Genomic DNA, 23655 nt, shown 5'->3' with positions numbered 1-23655 from the left:
AGATTTTTGAACCGAAATCAAGCAAAAAAAAAATATAGGCTTTCTATGGCCCACAATTTGAGAGAGAGAGAGAGAGATGGCACACCCAGGAGTCAAGACTGGCACAGAAGCTGATAGGGCAATATTAATCTCCCACTGTTTTTTTTTTTCAGGGAGACGTTAGAAACAAAATAAAATAAAATGATTTTTTTCAGGAAGAATTTAGAAACCAAATAAAATAAAATGATTTTTTCAGGGACAATTTAGAAACCAAATAAAAAAAAAAAAAGGCTTTCTATGGCCCACTGAGTATCAGATGGCAGACACAGGAGTCAGGAGTGGCACACAAGCCCAGAGGCCAATATTTATCTCCCACTGATTGATTTATTGATTTGCACAGGTAGATTTTTGAACCCAAATCAAGCAAAAAAAAAAATATAGGCTTTCTATGGCCCACAATTTGAGAGAGAGAGAGAGAGATGGCACACCCAGGAGTCAAGACTGGCACAGAAGCAGAAAGGGCAATATTAATCTCCCACTGTTTTTTTTTTTCAGGGAGACGTTAGAAACAAAATAAAATAAAATGATTTTTTTCAGGAAGAATTTAGACACCAAATAAAATAAAATGATTTTTTCAGGGACAATTTAGAAACCAAATAAAAAAAAAAAAGGCTTTCTATGGCCCACTGAGTGACAGATGGCAGACACAGGAGTCAGGAGTGGCACACAAGCCCAGAGGCCAATATTTATCTCCCACTGATTGATTTATTGATTTGCACAGGTAGATTTTTGAACCCAAATCAAGCAAAAAAAAAAAAATATAGGCTTTCTATGGCCCACAATTTGAGAGAGAGAGAGAGAGATGGCACACCCAGGAGTCAAGACTGGCACAGAAGCAGAAAGGGCAATATTAATCTCCCACTGTTTTTTTTTTCAGGGAGACGTTAGAAACAAAATAAAATAAAATGATTTTTTCAGGAAGAATTTAGAAACCAAATAAAATAAAATGATTTTTTCAGGGACAATTTAAAAACCAGAAAAAAACAAAACAGGGACTGTCCTACAATTACTATCTCCCTGCAGTAATCTCAGCCAGGTATGGCAGGCAGCAATAAGGAGTGGACTGATGCACAAATTAAATAAAAAGTGTGGACAAACAAAAAAGATAGCTGTGCAGAAAGGAAGGAACAAGAGGATTTGTGCTTTGAAAAAAGCAGTTGGTTTGCACAGCGGCGTACACACAGCAATGCAGCTATCAGGGAGCCTTCTAGGGCAGCCCAATGAGCTACAGCGCTGAGGAAAAAAAAAATGTAGCTTCCACTGTCCCTGCACACCGAAGGTGGTGTTGGACAGTGGAAATCGCTACAGAACAAGCGGTTTGGTGGTTAATGGACCCTTCCCTGCCATTCGGCGGGAACGCCCTTTTATAGCCCCTGTGACGCCGCAGACAGCAAGCCAATCACTGCAATGCCCTTCTCTAAGATGGTGGGGACCAGGACCTATGTCATCACGCTGCCCACACTCTGCGTTCACCTTCATTGGCTGAGAAATGGCGCTTTTTGCGTCATTGAAACGCGACTTTGGCGCGAAAGTCGCGTACCGCATGGCCGACCACGCACAGGGGTCGGATCGGGTTTCATGAAACTCGACTTTACCAAAAGTCGGCGACTTTTGAAAATGAACGATCCGTTTCGCTCAACCCTAGTGGAGAAGACTCTGGTGGACCAACTAGGCTTGCACAAGATCAATTTTTCTGAAGAGATCGAGCGTAAGGCAATTAAATAAAAATAATAATCATAATAAACAGAAGTGACTAAACTAGATTCCCCACCTATAGAGCTAGAAGTGACTCTACTACACTGTGGGAACACAGCTTGCAATCATCATAGATGATCAGATCGATATTTCAACCCAGTAGATAAGACAATGAGAATGTCTACCTTCTCATGGGAACCGTTGTCGAGAGTTTTACAACTCAAGTATTATTACAATATCAATCTGAATATTATGACTATATTATTTTGCTTCCTACACATTTATTATGTTATTATGGTGTTGGCTCTCACCAGCTTCCCTAAACTTATCTTTCATTTGTCTTATTGATAAATGTCACTAAAAATATGACAAAACCTTGTTTGCTTTTTTTTTCTTAATCTGACCTGGAACATTGCATGATGTAAGATATCAGGAAATGAATATAATACTTGTATTGTATCTAGAACTTTGTGCTCTAAATAGAAGCATTAGAGAAATTGAAGGTAAATATTTGATATATCATTAAGGATTAGGCAAGAAGTTTCTGTGAGTTCTACATTTTAACCCCTTTCTGACGTCGGATGGGATAGTATGTCCAAGGTCAGAAGCCCCTCTTTGATGCAGGCTCCGGCGGTGAGCCCGCACCAAAGCCGGGACATGCCAGCTGTTTTGAACAGCTGACATGTGCCCGTAATAGGCGCGAGCAGAATCGCGATCTGCCCGCGCCTATTAACTAGTTAAATGCCGCTGTCAAACACAGACAGCGGCATTTAACTACTGCATCTGGCCGGGCGGCCGGAAATGACGTCATCGCCGACCCCCGTCACATGATCGGAGGTCGGCGATGCTTCTCCATTGTAACCATAGAGGTCCTTGAGACCTCTATGGTTACTGATCGCCGGTAGCTGTGAGCGCCACCTTGTGGTCGGTGCTCACAGCACACCTGCAATTCTGCTACATAGCAACGAACAGCAGATCACTGCTATGTAGCAGAGGCGATCGTGCTGTGCCTGCTTCTAGCCTGCCATGGAGGCTATTGAAGCATGGCAAAAGTTAAAAAAAAAGTTAAAAAAAATGTGAAAAAGATAAAAAAATATATAAAAGTTTAAATCACCCCCCTTTCGCCCCAATCAAAATAAATCAATAAAAAAAAAATCAAATCTACACACATTTGGTATCGCCGCGCTCAGAATCGCCCGATCTATCAATTAAAAAAAAGCATTAACCTGGTCGCTAAACAGCGTAGTGAGAAAAAAATTCAAAACGCCAGAATTACGTTTTTTTGGTCGCCGCGACATTGCATTAAAATGCCATAACGGGTGATCAAAAGAACGTATCTGCACCAAAATGCGATCATTAAAAACATCATCTCGGCACGCAAAAAATAAGCCCTCAACCGACCCCAGATCATGGAGACGCTACGAGTATCGGAAAATGGCGCAATTTTTTTTTTTTTAGCAAAGTTTGGAATTTTTTTTCACCACTTAGGTAAAGAATAACCTAGTCAAGTTAGGTGTCTATGAACTCGTACTGACCCGGAGAATCATAATGTCAGGTCAGTTTTAGCTTTTAGTGAACCTAGCAAAAAAGCCAAACAAAAAACAAGTGTGGGATTGCACTTTTTTTGCAATTTCACCGCACTTGGAATTTTTTTCCCATTTTCTAGTACACGACATGGTAAAACCAATGATGTCGTTCAAAAGTACAACTCGTACCGCAAAAAATAAGCCCTCACATGGCCAAATTGACGGAAAAATAAAAAAGTTATGGCTCTGGGAAGGAGGGGAGTGAAAAACAAATACGGAAAAACGAAAAATCCCAAGGTCATGAAGGGGTTAAAGGATATCAACACCTCCAGAGACTTTTCTGCTTTTACTTAGTTGTATGTATATTGGACAAAAGTAATCTGTACAGTTGGATTTAATTAAAGAGGTTTTCTTATTATTGATATTCAGGAGTACACCTCTCTCCTGCCCCTTGGCCTCTTGCTTGCGTGCCTATGCACACAGCCAGGAAGCGTACACAAAGTAAGCGGCCATGGAGCACATGGCATGGAGCCGGCAGCAGACAGATCTCACAGCATGGCACTGGGTGAGTGAGTTGATGTAACGGGCAGAAGGGGAATGGAAGGCCATGCAGTGATGCTGGCAGGGTTGTTGCACTCATTATTGATATTCAGGAGTACACCTTTCCCCTGCCTCTTGGCCTCTTGCTTGTGTGTGGGTGGTGCGTTCCTGATGATCAGCAGTTCAGGCTGGCGGCATGGCTGCACCTTTTGCCTGAACTCTGCATTCTTTGATTCTACTAGCATTGACAGTTTTGCCTCTGCAGCATCAGAGCGCAAAAACGCTGAAGATAACCAGATCCATCATTCCTGCCAGCTTAAGAGCAGCGCTTTCAAGCTATATAGCAAAGAACTTGCAAGTTGCAAGCGCTCTGCTCTTTGTCTAGGAAACCAGCCAACTATGGTTGACTGCAGAGGTAGTTGGTATGCTCGGCAACAAGCTATAAACAGAAAGAATTTTGTAAGTTGCAAAATTTTGCTATTTCTTTTTTTTCAACACTTTGCAATTTTACCCACTTAATAAAATGAAACAACAGTTTTAAACATTCTATAGTTAATGTGTTGGACTCTGTATTGCTTGCTTCAGAATGCAGTAACTAAGAATTTGTCAGTGAGAATTTAGTATCACGGAAGATAATGGACGATTTCTAGCGGCAATGCTACAACGAAAAGGAGACTTGGGTCCCGCGAGTACAGGAACAAACGTTAATTATTATACATACAACGCGTTTTGGCTCTATGGAAGGAGCCTTCATCAGGTATGATAAAATAGCTGTGCTTTTATACTTTCAGAAAGCAGGTTGGACAGACGTATGTATTCAATTAGTGGGTATGAGTGTGGACTAAAGGCACACATTTAAAAACCAAGTGGTAGACATAAGTTTATGCTTTTTTGGTATGTTCAGTGATTCCAGCAGGCAGGCCCCAAGATTTGTCAGAGATATATTTGGAGCGATATGTATTGGAATGAGCGTTTATGGATCAAGTCTTGTGGTTGTAAGATTCTGTTTTGGCCAAATTTGCTTGTCTTCTATAAACCCTATAAAACTGTATTGAGGCCAGCAATAAAAATAACAACTCAATTACAAATATCCATATTTCCAAATCCATATCTCAGGTAACACTTTTTTCCCACCTGTTTATAGCAGCAACATTTTTCACAAGTCACAGTCACATTTTATTACACATAAATTAAGGCTATGACCAGTGGAAGAGAGGAAGTATATATGTCATAATTGTGTGTATATATAGTGGGTAACACGAGCCAGTGGGACAGAAGACAAGGAGGACACCATGCTCACCATCTCCATTTTACTCCTAGGCATCGGCCAGATTCACGCAGCCAACTTGGTAAGCTCAAATGAAAATTTTACTGTTTTTAAAGTATAATATGTCAAAATTCTTTTCACTTGGGTGCAGAAAACTAATTTTGAGCTGTCCTACAAGAACATTGTAAGGCTACGTTCACACTAGCGTTGTGCGCCGCTGCGTCGGCGACGCAACGCACAACGCACGCAAAAACGCGGCAAAACGCACGCAAAAACGCTGCGTTTTGCGACGCATGCGTCGTTTTTTGCCGAAAATCGGACGCAAGAAAAATGCAACTTGTTGCGTTTTCTTGGTCCGACGCTTGCGGCAAAAAAGACGCATGCGTCGCACAACGCAACAAACAAAAACGCATGCGTCCCCCATGTTAAATATAGGGGGCATGACGCGTGCGTCGCCGCTGCGTCGCCCGACGCTAACCGACGCACACTAACATAACGCTAGTGTGAACGTAGCCTAAGTTATTAATTTTTTTTATAGCACTAGAATATTGGACAATTACCCCATTCAAGTTTCTCAATTATTACCCGTAGCATGGAGTAACCAAAAACGATAATGTATGGTTTTTAACACCTTTAAAAATATTTCTCACATACCCACACCTGAAAAGACAAATATATAGAGCACTCTTGAGGAGTATAGTCTACAGAGCAGTAATGCAATTCATAAGTTTAATGTTTGCATATATCTTGATGCACACTGTGCCTGCATTTTTTGTTAGAATCTAATGCTGTGACTGCAGGTTGCACCTGATCACACTTGGTTCATTCTGTTAACCCTGCGTCAGGCGCATCTCTGGCACACTAGAGTGTGGATGCAATGCCCATGATAGGCACATGTTAGAAAATTGCCTATGACAGTGATGGTGATCCAACCAGCAACCCAAAATCCATATATTTATCACAAATTGGCTATTTAACCTGGGGCGGAAGCAGACATCACAGAAGACTTGCAAAATACACACACTGCCCCTCTGCAAAATACACACACACTGTCCCTCTGCAAAATACACACACACACTGTCCCTCTGCAAAAAACACACACTTCCCCTCTGCAAAATACATACACTTCCCCTCTGCAAAATACACACACACACTTCCCCACTTTCCCACTAAATAAAGCAGCCACCCATCCCCACACACTACCTCTGACAGAACTGTTCCCCCTTTCACAATAATACAATTAATGTTCAGCTCCTCCTGAAGCGCTTACCAGTGCTCGCCTGCCTGCACTGTCTCTGCAGCTCTGTGGTCACACAGGCAGCAGTATGATGAGGTCAGTAGCATGATGATGTCATCACACTGCTGCACATTGGACAGGCGCTCCTCTGCCCCAGTCCCGGCGCAGCACTGTTCAAATGTATCTACGGTATGTATTTTAAATGTGAATACATTTGAACAAGGGAAGGGAGCAGCGTCTGGGTGGTGGTGGGCCTGGTGTGCATACCCACAGAGAGGGCTCTGCATGCCCCATCTGGCATGAATACCTTAGGTTCGCCACCACTGACCAATGATTTCTAGTTATCTCAATTTCAGGGCTCTAAATTTAATCAATGACCTTCATAGGGATATATTTACAAAGAGTATGTGAAATCTGATGCAAAAAATATATTTAATAACCGTAAAAGTAATAAACTAAAAAGTCCCAAATTTCGCAACCACCGTCAAATAGCCTCCAGTTTTCAGGACATAACTATTACTAAACATTACAATTAGTTTCATGCCCCATGACGAAGCCTTGGGTGAAACGTGCATTGGGGCTTGGGGACCAGGGTACATGTACACTAACCCCTTTTATTGACATACCATCTAGATATAAGAATTTACGTATCTTACCTTTCTCACTAAATCATAATAGTCATAGCACTATGCTCCCTGACTAGGGGTATTTTTAGTAGAGTCTTTGCCTGTTTAGTGTTGTTTCTAATACATTTTACACTGTATAAATTGTACATGTGTACTGTTCACACTTTCAGGAACATTCTAACTTTCTGTGCTGCTGTGTTTCTCTTTATTCACATCCAACATATGCATAGTTACTAAATACTGATGACAATAATACATAGAGAAATTGAAGTACAATACCAAAAAAATAACACTTATGATTTATTCTTAGGTCTGAGTTTTATCTAAAGTCTTCTCTTAAAAGAGTTAAAAATATAGTTTGATTATACAAACTTAATCTTTGTGCATCAAACTTGTCATCATTGCACATTATTAGGCCCCAAATATGTAAATATAAATCTTAGTGTTTAAAATTTAAATTAGAAAATAACTTTTTAATGAGCTGAGAACTACTAGCTACAGAAAATAGGCACAGTGATGGGGGCAAAGTTCACCCCTAGGTATGCAAATATTTTTAGAATGATGTAAGATAAACATTTTGGGCCAAATTTATTAGGACTGGCATTGAATATGTCAGTCTTAATTTCTTAAGAAGGGCATGCTACTTCAGATAGTACCTGTGTGAATTGAGAAGTTTGAAAATGAAAGATCAGTCATGGTGGAGAGAGAAGTAAATTTCTTTTATATGATATATTAAAAAGTTTCTTATTTTCACGTATGCTATTCAATTATGTAATAAAAATGTAAATGATGGCTTCTCTTTAACTCCGTCCCCACCTTGACTAATTTGTTTTCAACTTTACATGTCCCTTTTTATTTCTGTTGTGAAATTGATGAAATGTCATACAATGGTACCATACAATCCATCTACTGTGTAGTAAAAAATCCAATCTGCTGTTTCAAGTGCTTATTACAATAATTAGAAAACTACAAATACGTAAATTTGTATTATTATAGATTATATGATATCCTAATTCTCACAATTAAACAATAACTTTGTCATTTTTCAACAGATTCACAATTTCAAGGGTTCTGTGGATGAGTTAGGGGTCTGTCAATGCTCCATTGTTCTCCCAGATTCTACATTCCCAGCAGATCGATTGGAATACCTGGAAATAGCCAACCAGAACCTGAGTATCACCGTCCAGAAGGAGATCACAAAGGTATAAAAGGAATTGTTCCTCTACGCCCATTGAATATGAATATTGCTATAACAGATGTAGAGAACTCAAGTCATTTATTCTAAAACATCATTTCCACAAAGTTACAAATCCATAATATTTTGCTTTAAGGGTTTATGTAAATGGAACAATTTTCTATACGCTCTGCAAGAGTACATGTTCAGTTCAGAGTACAGAATTCCCCAATGTGGGCATCTCTTGTCAGACTGGAGAGCCTCTAACAAAATATACTCTCCTATTGGCAGACATAGTCCACCCATTGATTTTAAAGCTGTTCATTCGATTGTATGGCCCTCCATATCTTCTGTAGCCAGAGCAACATCAGTCAACTGACCACTAGCTTAGTGGTTCAATTATAAAACAACCACTTTAACCAAATATATCATTATTATTACATTGAAGTTATGGAGTCATTGGCACTAGATATTAAACTAGGCATAAAAATAGACACAGACACATTTTTTTTACATTTATATTACTTTTCAGCTCAGTAACTTAGATGCACCTAAAACCTGTTCCTACATTTGTCTCCAGTAACCGTGCTTTTGATTGTCCTTTTTTACACATAAAATGTTTCAAAATTAGGATTCAGCTATTGAATTGGTAAATTTACTATCTAGGGGGTTGTAGAAGTAGGCATACAGTTTAAATAGTAGTTGTATTATAGTCATGCTATCAACTGTGCATGGTTTTCTGGACTATACATATAATTTTTGGATTTCTACTCAAGAAAAAAAGTCTAGGCCTGTGACTGTTATGGCCATCCAATCTGTCCTTGTCTACCTATCCTCCTATAATGATAAAAATAACACCAATATGCACTGTATGCTTATATACCCACCCCTGTATTATTTCACAAAGTTCTTTTGCCATGAATGAACAAACATCTTATAAGGTCCTATTACCTTACAGATCAACCACTATGAAAGTGCACTGATTGTCTACAAGGAGCGGCTAATTAATTTGACCAAACGTGTGGAGTTGATGGAGATGGGAGGTCTCTCGTACACCGAGCTGGACTTTGAGTTGGTGAAATTGGAGATTAGAGAAATGGAGGCTCTGATACTGCAACTGAAGACTTCTATGAATGGTACCAATGTTCTGGTAGAAGCTCTCTACTTAGAGGTAAGAGAGATGTGGATAGTAAAAAAGACACAAATAAATGCTCTTTGGTCCCAATGTAAAATATGTACTAGGATCTCTATCTGCTATACTGTATGCCATGGTCTCTCTATGTCAGAAACAGGCTCTCCAGTTGGTTTCCCAATGCAGGAATCAAGGATGATAGAGACGAAAAGATCAGCAAAAGGCATCTACATTGGTGAAATATCCTTAACGGAATTGAGATAGTAGGATGTTTATCAAAAGAAAGACTAGCTTCTTCAAATCAAGAAGACCCAAGAGTTACACACAAATCCATCTGCTCCAGTGAAATTCAAAGCTTAGGTTTTCCGTGTTTTCACCAGTTCACAATGCAGTTTAGATGAATGTCCCATTAGTAATTAAGCAAACTACTTTACTAGAACTAAATGACTATATGAATTTTATAAACAAGCTGAGATTGAAAGCCCCTATAATATTGTCATGTATTTTGATTGGAAGAGCCTGTAGAGCAGGGGTCCCCAACCTTTCTTACCTTGAGAGCCACATTCCACTATGAAAGTTGGTCGAGAGCCACAATGCAGATAGTCATAGAAAAACCTAGAGAAGGCACAAATAATAACATGCAGATTTTCGCTTTCACTCTATCCTTCTAACGCATCGGGTATTCTAGAATTGAATATGCATGTCCACGTAATATATTGCCCAGCCACGTAGTATATTGCCCAACCACGTAGTATATTGCCCAGCCTCATAGTATATTACCCAACCACGTAGTATATTACCAAGCCACATAGTATATTGGCCAGTGACGTAGTATATTGCCCAGTTACGTAGTATATTGGCCAGTCATGTAGTATATTGCCCAGCCACGTATGTCACAGGTTAAAAAATAAACACATACTCACCTTCCGAGGGCCCCTTGTATTCATGAGGGTCCCTTGTAGTCCTGTCACCTGCGTGCCGTGCGCGCGGCAGCTTCTGGTCCCAGGGTTGGTATGAGCGCAGGACCTGTGATGATGTCGCAGTCACATGACCGTGACGTCATGGCAGGTCCTTGTCGCATACCATCCTTAGCATCGGAACCTGCCGCTTGCATGGAGCGGTCACCGGAGCGTCGCGAGGAGCGGGAAAGGCGGCGGAAGGTGAGTATATAATGATTTTTTATTTTTTTTATTATGTTTAACATTAGATATTTTTACTATTGACGCTGCATAGGCAGCATCAATAGTAAAAACTTGGTCACACAGGGTTAATAGTGGTGGTAACGGAGTGAGTTACCCGCGGCATAACGCGGTCTGTTACCGCTGGCATTAATCCTGTGTGAGCGGTGACTGTGGGGAGTATGGAGCGGGCGCCGGGCACTGACTGCAAGGGAGTAGGGAGGGACTAATCGGACTGTGGCCATCGCTGATTGGTCACGGCAGCCATGACAGGCAGCTGGCGAGACCAATCAGCGACTTGGATTCCATGACAGACAGAGGCCGCAACCAATGAATATCCGTGACAGAAAGACAGAAGGACAGACAGAAAGATGGAAGTGACCCTTAGACAATTATATAGTAGATTATTGTTATGCAAATTGAACTCTAGTGCCACCTATTGGAAGTAGCAATCTTAAAAGTCATTACCCTTTAACAGTCCCATAAAATGCTTCATATATTATTGGCCCCATATACTGCTCCACATGTAATTGGCCCCATATACTGCTCCATATGTAATTGACCACATATACTGCTTCATATGGAATTGGCCCCATATAATGCTCCATATGGAATTGGCCCCATATACTGCTCCATATGGAATTGGCTCCATAAGATGCTCCATATTAAATTGGCCCCATAAGATGCTCCCTATAGAATTGGCCCCATATTAGGCAACCAGTACAGAGCAGTATAGACATGTGTAAGTGGTCCACAGTATACAGATCCAGCACAGCTCCGTGTACCAGGGTGCTGCAGATCTGCCTCATCCATTTCATTAGGAGCGGAGCTGCAGAGCCGAAAAATGGCCTCTACACTGTATTCAGAGCTGGTCCCTGATGTGGAGCCCCCACTAATATCCTATCCTAAGGATATGGCCCCACTGAGCAATAAGGAGACCTGTGGCCATGTAATAACAGTATAATATATAATCGCAGGTAGCTGTAGTAGGACAGAAGCCGGCAGCACACACACCATTGGTAGCTCTGTTGGAGCTGACATATGCCGTCACGTTGTGAGAGGTGTGAGGCAGCGGCCAGTGCAGATCCTTGTGAGTTACCTCCTTTAAGAACTGTTCAAACTGCTCATCCAACTCCTCCTTAGATAGCCGGTGAGACATGGCTCCTTTATGCAGATATTACACTGCGGTCAGGAACAGCCCCACCATAAGACCAACCGTGAAGAAGTAGAGCGGGAAGCCTCACAGAAGAGGCCCGCGTCACTTCACATCAGGAACACCAGGCAAAACAACATAACCGGCGCGGGACAGGTAACTGGGACAACGCATCCCTGCCGCTCGCGTTCCCGCCCACTGTAGTTGAGGAACATCCAATCACTAGTCTCCGCGCAACCACCAATAGCAACACGGAAGTCACAGGCTTCCTGTAAGCAAGAAGAAGAGTGGGGAGAGGTGATTGGCTGGAAGCCGTAGGCCTTGTGAGTGACGGTTGGGTTAATGTCAAATGGAGCTTCTCCTGAAAGGCGTGAAGTCACGAGAAGAGGTGGGGCCTTACAAATAGCGCTCCCGCAACGCTGTACAGTCCCTAGGGACTTTTTTTCTGTGATGGTCAGCGAGCCACATGTCAGGGGCAGGCGAGCCACATGTGGCTCGCGAGCTATGGGTTGGGGAGCCCTGCTGTAGAGGGTAGAGCAGATGTTGGCGTACTCTCATATTAAATATTTTGCATCTGCCCAACCAGGTGAATGTCCTAGTCTGCCATTTTTGTCAGTCTTAAGATGAAATTTACTCTTAATATTTTTTGTAAGTTCTTTGGGAACCAGTTCGATATTTAGTAGTGTTAACAGTCCATTTAGAAAGGGAAATAATATTCTGAAATTTGAAAAGACAGAATGATTTTTTTAAGTATTATTATGAGATTGGGGAAGTATATTATAGGGTTGGTAATAATAAAAGCAAGTCTGCATCAACGAAGTTTGCAACCATATGTTGTCCTACCTTCTTGTAATCCAGACTTGTAAGGTTGCCAATAGACATTAACTTAACCTTCCTTGTTTTGAAAAATATTTTCATTCGGCAGTCTATTCTACATAGCTACAGATCATGTCTGTGATCAGTACACGACATAAGATTTTTTTGCATTAGAAAGTATGATGAAATTATTTTTGCACACAATGTTTTATATTTGTGAGTTTAAAATTCAATGTTGAGCAGGCTGGGAAATTATAGTTAAATCATTTTTTGTATATCTCTTTACAATGAAGCCCATGAAACACCAAGGTGACTACATGTTCTATGCATATTTTTCAGTGTAATGTGTTATCCGTTACAGATACGTAACATCTCCATCATGGTGAACCAGCTGGAAGTCTATGACAAGAACAATGTTCTATTGATCAGAAGGGAAATTGCAGCCTTACAAAAACGGCTGGAAGATTGTGAGAAGAACCAGACTACTAGACCAACTCCTAATCCTCCACTTCCTCCAGTGGACTATGGTGAGTCTTCAAAATTATATTACTCGTCCACCCTATGTATGCTACTGTCATTCTACGAGTGTACCATAGCTAGGTAGGTCTGGTAGCTGCTTTTTTTTCCAGACTATCGGCATTCCAAAATCAGACTTGCCTGATCAATATTTTCCCCGACAATAAATTGTTTGTGGCTCCCACACACATTAAACTGTCGATCAAACCTGTTGGTTATGATTGTTTCGGCCAACATTAGTCTGAGTATGAAGGACTTAACTGTCATTTCTAGAGAACTTACAGCAGAATGTTTGTGTCTGTTTGTGTCTGCCTTTGTCCTACCCCTCTGCTCACCGTAGAACTTTATGAACACCAATTACCATTTCTTATTTCAGTAATGTGAAAATGTTTATTCACTGGTGACAGATTTTGCCTGCAAATTGAGAATATTGAGAGTAAATGATCTGTTCAGGAGAAGAGTGAAGCAGATTTCTCTAATAAGATATATTCAAAGTACCATAGCTTATTTTTATATGTGCTCTTCATTTCTGAAAAAAATAATGAAAATTATTCTTATTATTTATTATTATAGTGCCATTTATTCCATGGCACTTTACATGTGAAAAAAGGTGTACATAACAAAGACAAATACAATAATATTGAACAAAACAAGTCATCTTCGGGTACAGAAAGAGAGAGGACCCTGCCCATGAAGGCTCACAATCTACAAGGGATGGGTGAGGATACAGTAGGTGAGGGCAGAGCTGGTCGTGCAGCTGTTTGGTGGAATGAGGGTTACTGCAGGTTGTAGGCTTGTCGGAAGAGGTGAGTTTTGAGGTTCCACTTGAAGGTTTTCACGGTAGGCAAGAGTCTGATATATTGGGGTAGATGGTCGATCATGCATACTGCAGCTCAATTCATTCTCTAAGGCATTGAGAGAGATAGCTGAGCACTGAGTTCGGTAGTTTTTAGTCACTCCCATTAAGAATGGAGCAGATGTGTATATAACCAGCCAATATTCATACAAACACTTCAGAGTTGAGATTCTTGTGATCGGTTGGGGCTGCTAGAGGTCAAACTCCCAGCAATCAGGAAGTTATTCCCTACTATCATGTTGAAAGGGAGGGGATAATGTCTAAACTTGGTACATCCTAACCCCTTTAAAGTTGGTCATTCCTATGATGAAAGCATTGCAAATTGAGAAAGCTCTATTGGAAAAATAACTAAAAACTTGTTCGAAAGCACCAAAAATACAATGGCAAATAAAAAATAATGAAAGTAAACATGAAGACAAATAAGACAAAGAAAGCAGGTTATTAAGTTTAAATGTCAAGAAGAGCTGCTGGAAGCCTGTACATTAATTTCCATCTAAAGGACAGCAGCTTTTTCCTGGTCCCATTTAGTAGACAGTGTGTCAGACAAAAATTAATAAGTGACCTTAACAAAGAAGTGGCTTGTCCTGGTACAGATAAAGAGCTAGAGAGAACATGCAGTACTGTATTATAAAGAGGAGTCACACACAACCATCAAGACTCTTTCGAGAGCTGGTTGCCCTACCAAACTGAGAGAAGAAAAACCTTAGGTAGAAAGGTGACAAAGAACTAAATGGCGATTTTAAGAACAAGAGTCATAGTTAGAGAAGTGACCCTGGAAGGCTCCTAGAGTTCCACAGTGAAGACTAGAGAACCTTCAAAATGGACAATCATGTCCTCCAATTCCAATTGTCATGCCTAAAAGAAGTCAAATAAACTCAAAGATTCCTGACGAGGCCTGTAAATAGATATATACTTGTGAAATTCATAAAACCTGACAAACGTTTGCAGTATTTGTAGATAAAATGTCAATAAAGTCTTCAAATTCAAGTGTTTTAATGTTAAGTTTATAACTCCATGGAGACCCAATGCTGTAATTGCTGCAAATGGTTCCTCAATAAAAAGTTAGAACACATGAATGAAATTTCATTTTCTTATTTTTACCATATCTGCATGTAAATTAGTTGACTTCCCGAATAACAAAATTATCTTGCTAGTGCCCCCAATTGGAGATAACTATTCTTTATGTCGATATATGAGTTTTTAACAAACTTTGCACAATGATCAGTAATATATGCAAATGACAGAACACTGACTTATAGAGTATGTATCTAATATAGGTAGCACTAACAAAATAATCTTCTTTCCTCTAAGAGAGCTCTAATTTGGATGATAGTTCCATGGATCATAGTCAATAAGACTCTAAACATGTTCGGTCTTCTTAAAGAGAGATAGTAATCCTCTCAGATTTTGCTCATTGCTGAATAAAACTGTAACATAAGGAAATGTGAAAAAACTGAAAATGTCTGAATTTTATTTGTAGTTTTCAACAAATAAGTCACTGACTGTTCTGTGAATACTTTATGAATATGTTACATGCAATTTTGTTTCTTTGCAAAGGTAAATGTGGCCATGGAGGAATAGCGAATATCAGCAAACCTTTGGTAGTACAACTGAACTTTTGGGGAGTCAGCTACAAATCTGGAGGTTGGGGAAGTGACTCACTTCTTGGAGCTGATCAAGGAATGCAATTTGTGGCTCCTCTCCTAACAGACGGAAGGGATATGAGGACCGTACGTTACTACGAAACCTATGATGATCTCTTGATCTACAGACATAAAGAAGAAAAAAGCGTTCCAGGATATGGACAAGGAGCTGGGATGATCATGTACAACAAATCACTGTACTATAACTGCCATAACTCCCAGAATCTCTGCAAACTGAACATACCAACCAACACTGTGGAGCGCAAGGTTCTCGTTGATGCCGCCTATAACAATCGGTTTTCATACTCATTTACTGCTTGGCAGGACATAGACTTTGCAGGTGATGAGGCCGGGCTCTGGGTTATTTACACAACTGAAGCCGATGGAGGAAACATTCGCATTGGTAAAGTTAATGGCACTACTCTTGAGTTGATGCAGACATGGTCCACTACCCAGTACAAACGTGGGGCCACCAACGCTTTCATGGTGTGTGGAGTCTTATATGTCACTAGATCCCTCAGTACAAAGAAAGAGGAGATCTTCTACATGTATGACACTAAAACCAGCAAAGAAGCCTACCTGAGCGTACGATTCGATAAGATGATGGAGAATATGCACAGTCTCTCCTACAACCCCAACGATCACAAGCTCTACATGTACAATGATGGTTATCTCCTCACATATGATCTTATTTTTAAAGCGCTTAAATGAAAAGAATCTCACATTTATTTTTCAACTAATTGAATCAATCAATAATTAAAAGTCCTATGATATGTTGATGTTTGATGTTTTAAGGGCTTGCCTGAGTCTAGAAAAATTTTGTCTTTTTTTCAAAAATGGCACCAGTCCCACCAACAGCCAAGACTGCATTTACGGTAATTATAGCGGTTCTTAGAAAATGCAGAACCAATTGGTTTCATTGATATTACATATACCCTAGTGATAGATTTATTCTTTTAACTACATAAGCACTTTAAAAAAAATGGATAATTTTTAGAATTTTGTATTTGATTCAAATTTGTTTGTGACTTATTTCATTTCATGCAAATAAAGCTAAATTATATTGCATTTCGTTTGAACTGAAAAGAATAATAACTAAACCAAATGAGTAACTGAAAAAATCGACTGATACTTGGAAATCATCACATAAACAGATAAGTTAATTGTGTGCTATTTAACCCCTTCTTGATATTGCACATCAGTCTATCTGTCTATGTGCAATTTTTTTAAAATCCAGAAAATCAAATTGTATAAATTATATAAATTTATTTGCCTTTTTGTAGTGAGAAATAAGTATCTGATTCCTCTGGCAAACAATACTTAATACTTGGTGGCAAAACCCTTGTTGGCAAGCACAGCAGTAAGATGTTTTTTGTAGTTGATGATGAGGTTTGCCCACATATCAGGAGGAATTTTGGTCCACTCCTCTTTGCAGATAATCTCTAAATCATTAAGATTTTGAGGCTGTCGCTTGGCAACTTGGAGCTTCAACTCCCTGCATAAGTTTTCTCTGGGATTAAGGTCTGGAGACTGGCTAGGCCACTCCATGACCTCAATGTGCTACTTTTTGAGCCACTCCTTTGTTGCCTTGGCTGTATGTTTTGGCTCATTGTCTTGTCGGAAGACCTAGCCACCACCCATTTTTAATGAACTGGTGGAGGGAAGGAGGTTGTGAAATGAAGAACAATCCAGGAGGGAGAGGTATATCAATAAAAAGGTAAACTTTTATTTAGTCCATATCTTTAAAATAGTATCCATGGTGTACCACCGATTAATTTCACTTCAACATAAGACGGTGTATTGCACAAATAGCAGCATGAGCCTACGCGTTTCGACTAAGAGTCTTATTCATTGCTAACACAACAGACTGCTAAGATGATTATTTATAGGGTTCCATGTGGATCAACCCAGCTTTTCTCAATATACTTAATCACCTCTAGACAGAGCAGAGCAATAGTCGTTCCGGTATTTCATGCAAGTAATTAGACATATGTGTACATCAAAAAAGAGAAAAATAACAAAAAAAAAATCCATGCACAATCCAAAAAAACACAAAAAAGAAAATTATTTAAAAACAATGCAATACTTTTTATATGAAAAGAAAGAAAAATCCCATGAAAAACAACAACCATTAATATTGTGGTATCAAGTCCTGTCTGTAGTTCAGACCCTGTGGCACTCATGTATAGAGTGCAAAAATCCAGAAGGATGCCCTGTTAAGCAATTTCCGTCTATGGTCCCCCCCTCTGTATGGTTTATAGACTTTCTCTATCCCAAGGAAGGAGGTCGTCACTCAGGACTTTACGGTACATGGCTCTATCCATTCTCACATTGATGCGGTGAAGTAGTCCTGTGCCCTTAGCAGAGGAACACCCCCAAAACATAATGTTTCCACCTCCATGCTTGACAGTGGGGATGGTGTTCTTTGGATCACAGGCAGCATTTCTCTTCCTCTAAACATGGCGAGTTGAGTTAATGTCAAATACCTCAATTTTTGTCTCATCTGACCACAGCACCTTCTCCCAATCACTCACAGAATCATCCAGGTGTTCTTTGGGAAACTTCAGACGGGCCTGCACATGTGCCTTCTTGAGCAGAGAGACCTTGTGGGCACTGCAGGATTTTAAACCTTTATGGTGTAATGTGTTACCAATGGTTTTCTTGGTGACTGTGGTCCCAGCTGCCTTGAGATCATTAACAAGTTCCCCCATGTAGTTTTAGGCTGACCTCTCACCTTCCTCATGATCAAGGATACCCCACGAGGTGAGATTTTGCATGGTGCCCCTGATCGATGTCAATTGACAGTCATTTTGTATTTCTTCCATTTTCTTACTATTGCAACAACAGTTGTCTCCATCTCACCCAGCGTCTTACTTATAGTTTTGTAGCTCATTCCAGCTTTGTGCAGGTCTATGAAATCCTGATACAGCTCTTTGGTCTTGCCCATATTGTAGAGGTTAGAGTCTGACTGATTAATCGAGTCTGTGGAGAGCAGTCTTTTATAAAGATGACTATGTAAGACAGCTGTCTTTAATGCAGGTAACAAGTTGATTAGGAGCGTCTAACTGATCTGTAGGAGCCAGAACTCTAAATGGTTGGAAGGGGATCAAATACTTATTTCTCACTGCAAAATGCAAATAAATTTATATCATTTATACAAAGTGATTTTCTGGATTTTATTTTTAATATTCTATTTCTCAATGTTACAATTAACCTTGCCCTTAAAATTATAGACTGTTCATGTCCTTGTCAGTGGGCAAACTTACAAAACAAGCAAGGGATCACAAACTTATTTCCCCCACTGTACATAATTATTTTCTTCTCAAATAGCATCTAAGTCTATTTAAACCATAAATGGTTCCTGCTGTATACAGCTTTTGTGGTAAACTATTCCACAGATTAATAGTTTTAATGACAAAGAAGCCTTTTTTTTCCCCAGAGGGAATACCATCTTGTTTTTTTAGGTGATTTTACATGAAAGTTTTTGACCTTACATTTTGTTTGACCAACTTATGTACTTGTACAAATTAATCATTTCACCCCTTGGATGTCTTTAATTTTTAGTTATAACCAAGATTCTTAAGGCCCCTTATCAGTTTTGTCGCTCTTCTTTGCAACTTTTCTAACTACAGGACAACCTTTCTATGAACTGGAGCCCAGAGCAGAACTACATATTCCATATTGGAAACATGAACACATGGGCTACTTGCACAGTGAACAAGTCTGTAGGAACATGTTCACACACCACCAAGAAACTTGAAGACACAAAAGAGCATAGTAGAACCAAAAACACTCAGTTTAACCCCTTCCCGACCCATGACGCCACGTAGGCGTCATGAAAGTCTGTGCCAATCCAACCCATGACGCCTATGTGGCGTCATGGAAAGATCGCGTCCCTGCAGATCGGGTGAAAGGGTTAACTCCCATTTCACCCGATCTGCAGGGACAGGGGGAGTGGTAGTTTAGCCCAGGGGGGGTGGCTTCACCCCCCCCCGTGGCTACGATCGCTCTGATTGGCTGTTGAAAGTGAAACTGCCAATCAGAGCGATTTGTAATATTTCACCTATTATAACTGGTGAAATATTACAATCCAGCCATGGCCGATGCTGCAATATCATCGGCCATGGCTGGAAACATTGATGTGCCCCCACCACACCCCACCGATCGCCCCCCCAGCCCCCCGATCTGTCCGGTACACTGCTCCGGCTCCCCTCCGTCCTGTGCCCCGCTCCCCCCGTGCTCTTGTCCGCTCACCCCTGTGCTCCAATCACCCCCCCGTGCTCCAGTCACCCCCCCTGCACTCCGATCCACCCCCCCATGCTCCGTTCCACCCCCCCGTGCTCCGTTCCACCACCCCCTTGCTCCGTTCCACCCCCCCGTGCTCCGTTCCACCCCTCCCGCGCTCCGATCCACCCCCCCGTGCTCCAATCCCCCCCCCGTGCTCCCCCCCACCCCATCATACTTACCGATCCTGCCGGGGTCCGTCCGTCTTCTCCCTGGGCGCCGGCATCTTCCAAAATGGCGGGCGCATGCGCAGGGCGCATGCGCAGTGCGCCCGCCGAATCTGCCGGCCGGCAGATTCGTTCCAAACTGCATTTTGATCACTGAGATAGATTATATCTCAGTGATCAAAATAAAAAAATAATTAATGACACCCCCCCTTTGTCACCCCCATAGGTAGGGACAATAAAAAAATAAAGAATTTTTTTTTTTCCACTAATGTTAGAATAGGGTTAGGGTTAGGGCTAGGGTTAGGGGTAGGGTTAGGGTTAGGGTTAGGGCTAGGGTTAGGGCTAGGGTTAGGGCTAGGGCTAGGGTTAGGGTTAGGGTTAGGGCTAGGGTTAGGGTTAGGGCTAGGGTTAGGGCTAGGGCTAGGGTTAGGGTTAGGGGTAGGGTTAGGGCTAGGGTTAGGGCTAGGGCTAGGGTTAGGGTTAGGGCTAGGGTTAGGGCTAGGGTTAGGGTTAGGGCTAGGGTTAGGGTTTCGGTATGTGCACACGTATTCTGGTCCTCTGCGGATTTTTCCGCTGCGGATTTGATAAATCCGCAGTGCTAAACCGCTGCGGATTTATGGCGGATTTACCGCGGTTTTTCTGCGCATTTCACTGCGGTTTTACAACTGCGATTTTCTATTTCAGCAGTTGTAAAACCGCTGCGGAATCCGCACAAAGAAGTGACATGCTGCGGAATGTAAACCGCTGCATTTCCGTGCAGTTTTTCCGCAGCATGTGTACAGCGATTTTTGTTTCCCATAGGTTTACATTGAACTGTAAACTCATGGGAAACTGCTGCGGATCCGCAGTGTTTTCCGCAGCGTGTGCACATACCTTTAGAATTAGGCTATGTGCACACGGTGCGGATTTGGCTGCGGATCCGCAGCGGATTGGCCGCTGCGGATTCGCTGCAGAGTTCCATCAGGTTTACAGTACCATGTAAACCTATGGAAAACCAAATCCGCTGTGCCCATGGTGCGGAAAATACCGCGCGGAAACGCTGCATTGTATTTTCCGCAGCATGTCAATTCTTTGTGCGGATTCCGCAGCGTTTTACACCTGTTCCTCAATAGGAATCCGCAGGTGAAATCCGCACAAAAAACACTGGAAATCCGCGGAAAATCCGCAGGTAAAACGCAGTGCCTTTTACCCGCGGATTTTTCAAAAATGATGCTGAAAAATCTCACACGAATCCGCAACGTGGGCACATAGCCTTAGGGTTAGGGTTGGAATTAGGGTTGTGGTTAGGGTTGTGATTAGGATTATGGCTACAGTTGGGATTAGGGTTAGGGGTGTGGGGGGGTTAGTGTTGGAGGTAGAATTGAGGGGTTTCCACTGTTTAGGCACATCAGGGGTCTCCAAACGCAACATGGCGCCACCATTGCTTCCAGCCCATCTTGTATTCAAAAAGTCAAATGGTGCTCCCTCAATTCCGAGCCCCGACGTGCGCCCAAACAGTGGTTTACCCCCACATATGGGGTACTAGCATACTCAGGATAAACTGCGCAACAATTACTGGGGTCCAATTTCTCCTGTTACCCTTGTGAAAATAAAAAAATGCTTGCTAAAACATCATTTTTGAGGAAAGAAAAATGATTTTTTATTTTCACGGCTCTGCGTTGTAAACGTCTGTGAAGCACTTGGGGGTTTAAAGTGCTCACCACATATCTAGATAAGTTCCTTGGGGGGTCTAGTTTCTAAAATGGGGTCACTTGTGGGGGGTTTCTACTGTTTAGGCACACCAGGGGCTCTGCAAACGCAACGTGACGCCCGCAGACCATTCCATCAAAGTCTGCATTTCAAAAGTCACTACTTCCCTTCTGAGCCCCGACGTGTGCCCAAACAGTAGTTTACCCCCACATATGGGGTATCACCGTACTCAGGAGAAACTGGACAACAAATATTGGGGTCAAATTTCTCCTGTTACCCTTGGGAAAATTAAAAAATTCTGGGCTAAATAATTATTTTTGAGGAAAGAAAACCTATTTATTATTTTCACTGCTCTGCATTATAAACTTCTGTGAAGCACTTGGGGGTTCAAAGTGCTCACCACACATCTATATAAGTTCCTTTCGGGGTCTAGTTTCCAAAATGGGGTCACTTATGGGGGGTTTCTACTGTTAAGCCACATCAGGGGCTCTGCAAACGCAACGTGACGCCCGCAGAGCATTCCATCAAAGTCTGCATTTCAAAACGTCACTACTTCAATTCCGAGCCCCGGCATGTGCCCAAACAGTAGTTTACCCCCACATATGGGGTATCACCGTACTCAGGAGAAACTGGACAACAAATATTGGGGTCAAATTTCTCCTGTTACCCTTGGGAAAATTAAAAAATTCTGGGCTAAATAATTATTTTTGAGGAAAGAAAACGTATTTATTATTTTCACGGCTCTGCATTATAAACTTCTGTGAAGCACTTGGGGGTTCCAAGTGCTCACCACACATCTAGATAAGTTCCTTTCGGGGTCTAGTTTCCAAAATGGGGTCACTTATGGGGGGTTTCTACTGTTAAGCCACATCAGGGGCTCTGCAAACGCAACGTGACGCCCACAGAGCATTCCATCAAAGTCTGCATTTCAAAACGTCACTACTTCACTTCCGAGCCCCGGCATGTGCCCAAACAGTGGTTTACCCCCACATATGGGGTATCAGCGTACTCAGGAGAAACTGGACAACAACTTTTGGGGTCAAATTTCTCCTGTTACCCTTGGGAAAATAAAAAATTGCAGGCTAAAAATCATTTTTGAGAAAATAATTTTTTTATTTTTATTTTCATGGCTCTGCGTTATAAACTTCTGTGAAGCACTTGGGGGTTCAAAGTCCTCACCACACATCTAGATTAGTTCCTTTGGGGGTCTAGTTTCCAAAATGGGGTCATTTCTGGGGGATCTCCAATGTTTAGGCACACAGGGGCTCTCCAAACGTGACATGGTGTCCGCTAATGATTGGAGCTAATTTTCCATTTAAAAAGCCAAATGGCGTGCCTTCCCTTCCGAGCCCTGCCGTGCGCCCAAACAGTGGTTTACCCCCACATATGGGGTATCAGCGTACTCAGGACAAACTGGACAACAACATTTGGGGTCCAATTTCTCCTATTACCCTTGGCAAAATAGGAAATTCCAGGCTAAAAAATCATTTTTGAGGAAAGAAAACTTATTTTTTATTTTCATGGCTCTGCGTTATAAACTTCTGTGAAGCACCTGGGGGTTTAAAGTGCTCAATATGCATCTAGATAAGTTCCTTGGGGGGTCTAGTTTCCAAAATGGGGTCACTTGTGGGGGAGCTCCAATGTTTAGGCACACAGGGGCTCTCCAAACGCGACATGGTGTCCGCTAACAATTGGAGCTAATTTTCCATTCAAAAAGTCAAATGGCGCGCCTTCCCTTCCGAGCCCTGCCGTGCGCCCAAACAGTGGTTTACCCCCACATGTGAGATATCGGTGTACTCGGGAGAAATTGCCCAACAAATTTTATGATCCATTTTATCCTATTGCCCATGTGAAAATGAAAAAATTGAGGCGAAAAGAATTTTTTTGTGAAAAAAAGTACTTTTTCATTTTTACAGATCAATGTGTGAAGCACCTGAGGGTTTAAAGTGCTCACTAGGCATCTAGATAAGTTCCTTGGGGGGTCTAGTTTCCAAAATGGGGTCACTTGTGGGGGAGCACCAATGTTTAGGCACACAGGGGCTCTCCAAACGCGACATGGTGTCCGCTAACGATGGAGATAATTTTTCATTCAAAAAGTCAAATGGCGCTCCTTCCCT

The 23655-nt window shown here is 41.6% G+C and overlaps 1 protein-coding gene across 1 annotated transcript; it reads left to right on the top strand.

Annotated features, from left to right (window-relative positions):
* The first annotated feature begins 5032 nt into the window (after positions 1-5032).
* Positions 5033-17494, top strand: LOC138661745 (olfactomedin-4-like). The gene is made up of 5 exons (XM_069746635.1): positions 5033-5149; positions 7983-8132; positions 9063-9275; positions 12745-12910; positions 15313-17494. Exons 1-5 carry the CDS (start codon positions 5093-5095, stop codon positions 16107-16109), a joined length of 1383 nt encoding a protein of 460 aa, XP_069602736.1. The 5' UTR covers positions 5033-5092; the 3' UTR covers positions 16110-17494.
* Positions 17495-23655: the final 6161 nt, after the last annotated feature.

This window comes from Ranitomeya imitator, chromosome 2 (genome assembly GCF_032444005.1).
Source record: "Ranitomeya imitator isolate aRanImi1 chromosome 2, aRanImi1.pri, whole genome shotgun sequence".
NCBI lineage: Eukaryota > Metazoa > Chordata > Amphibia > Anura > Dendrobatidae > Ranitomeya > Ranitomeya imitator.
This window is presented reverse-complemented; position numbering and strand designations above follow the sequence as displayed.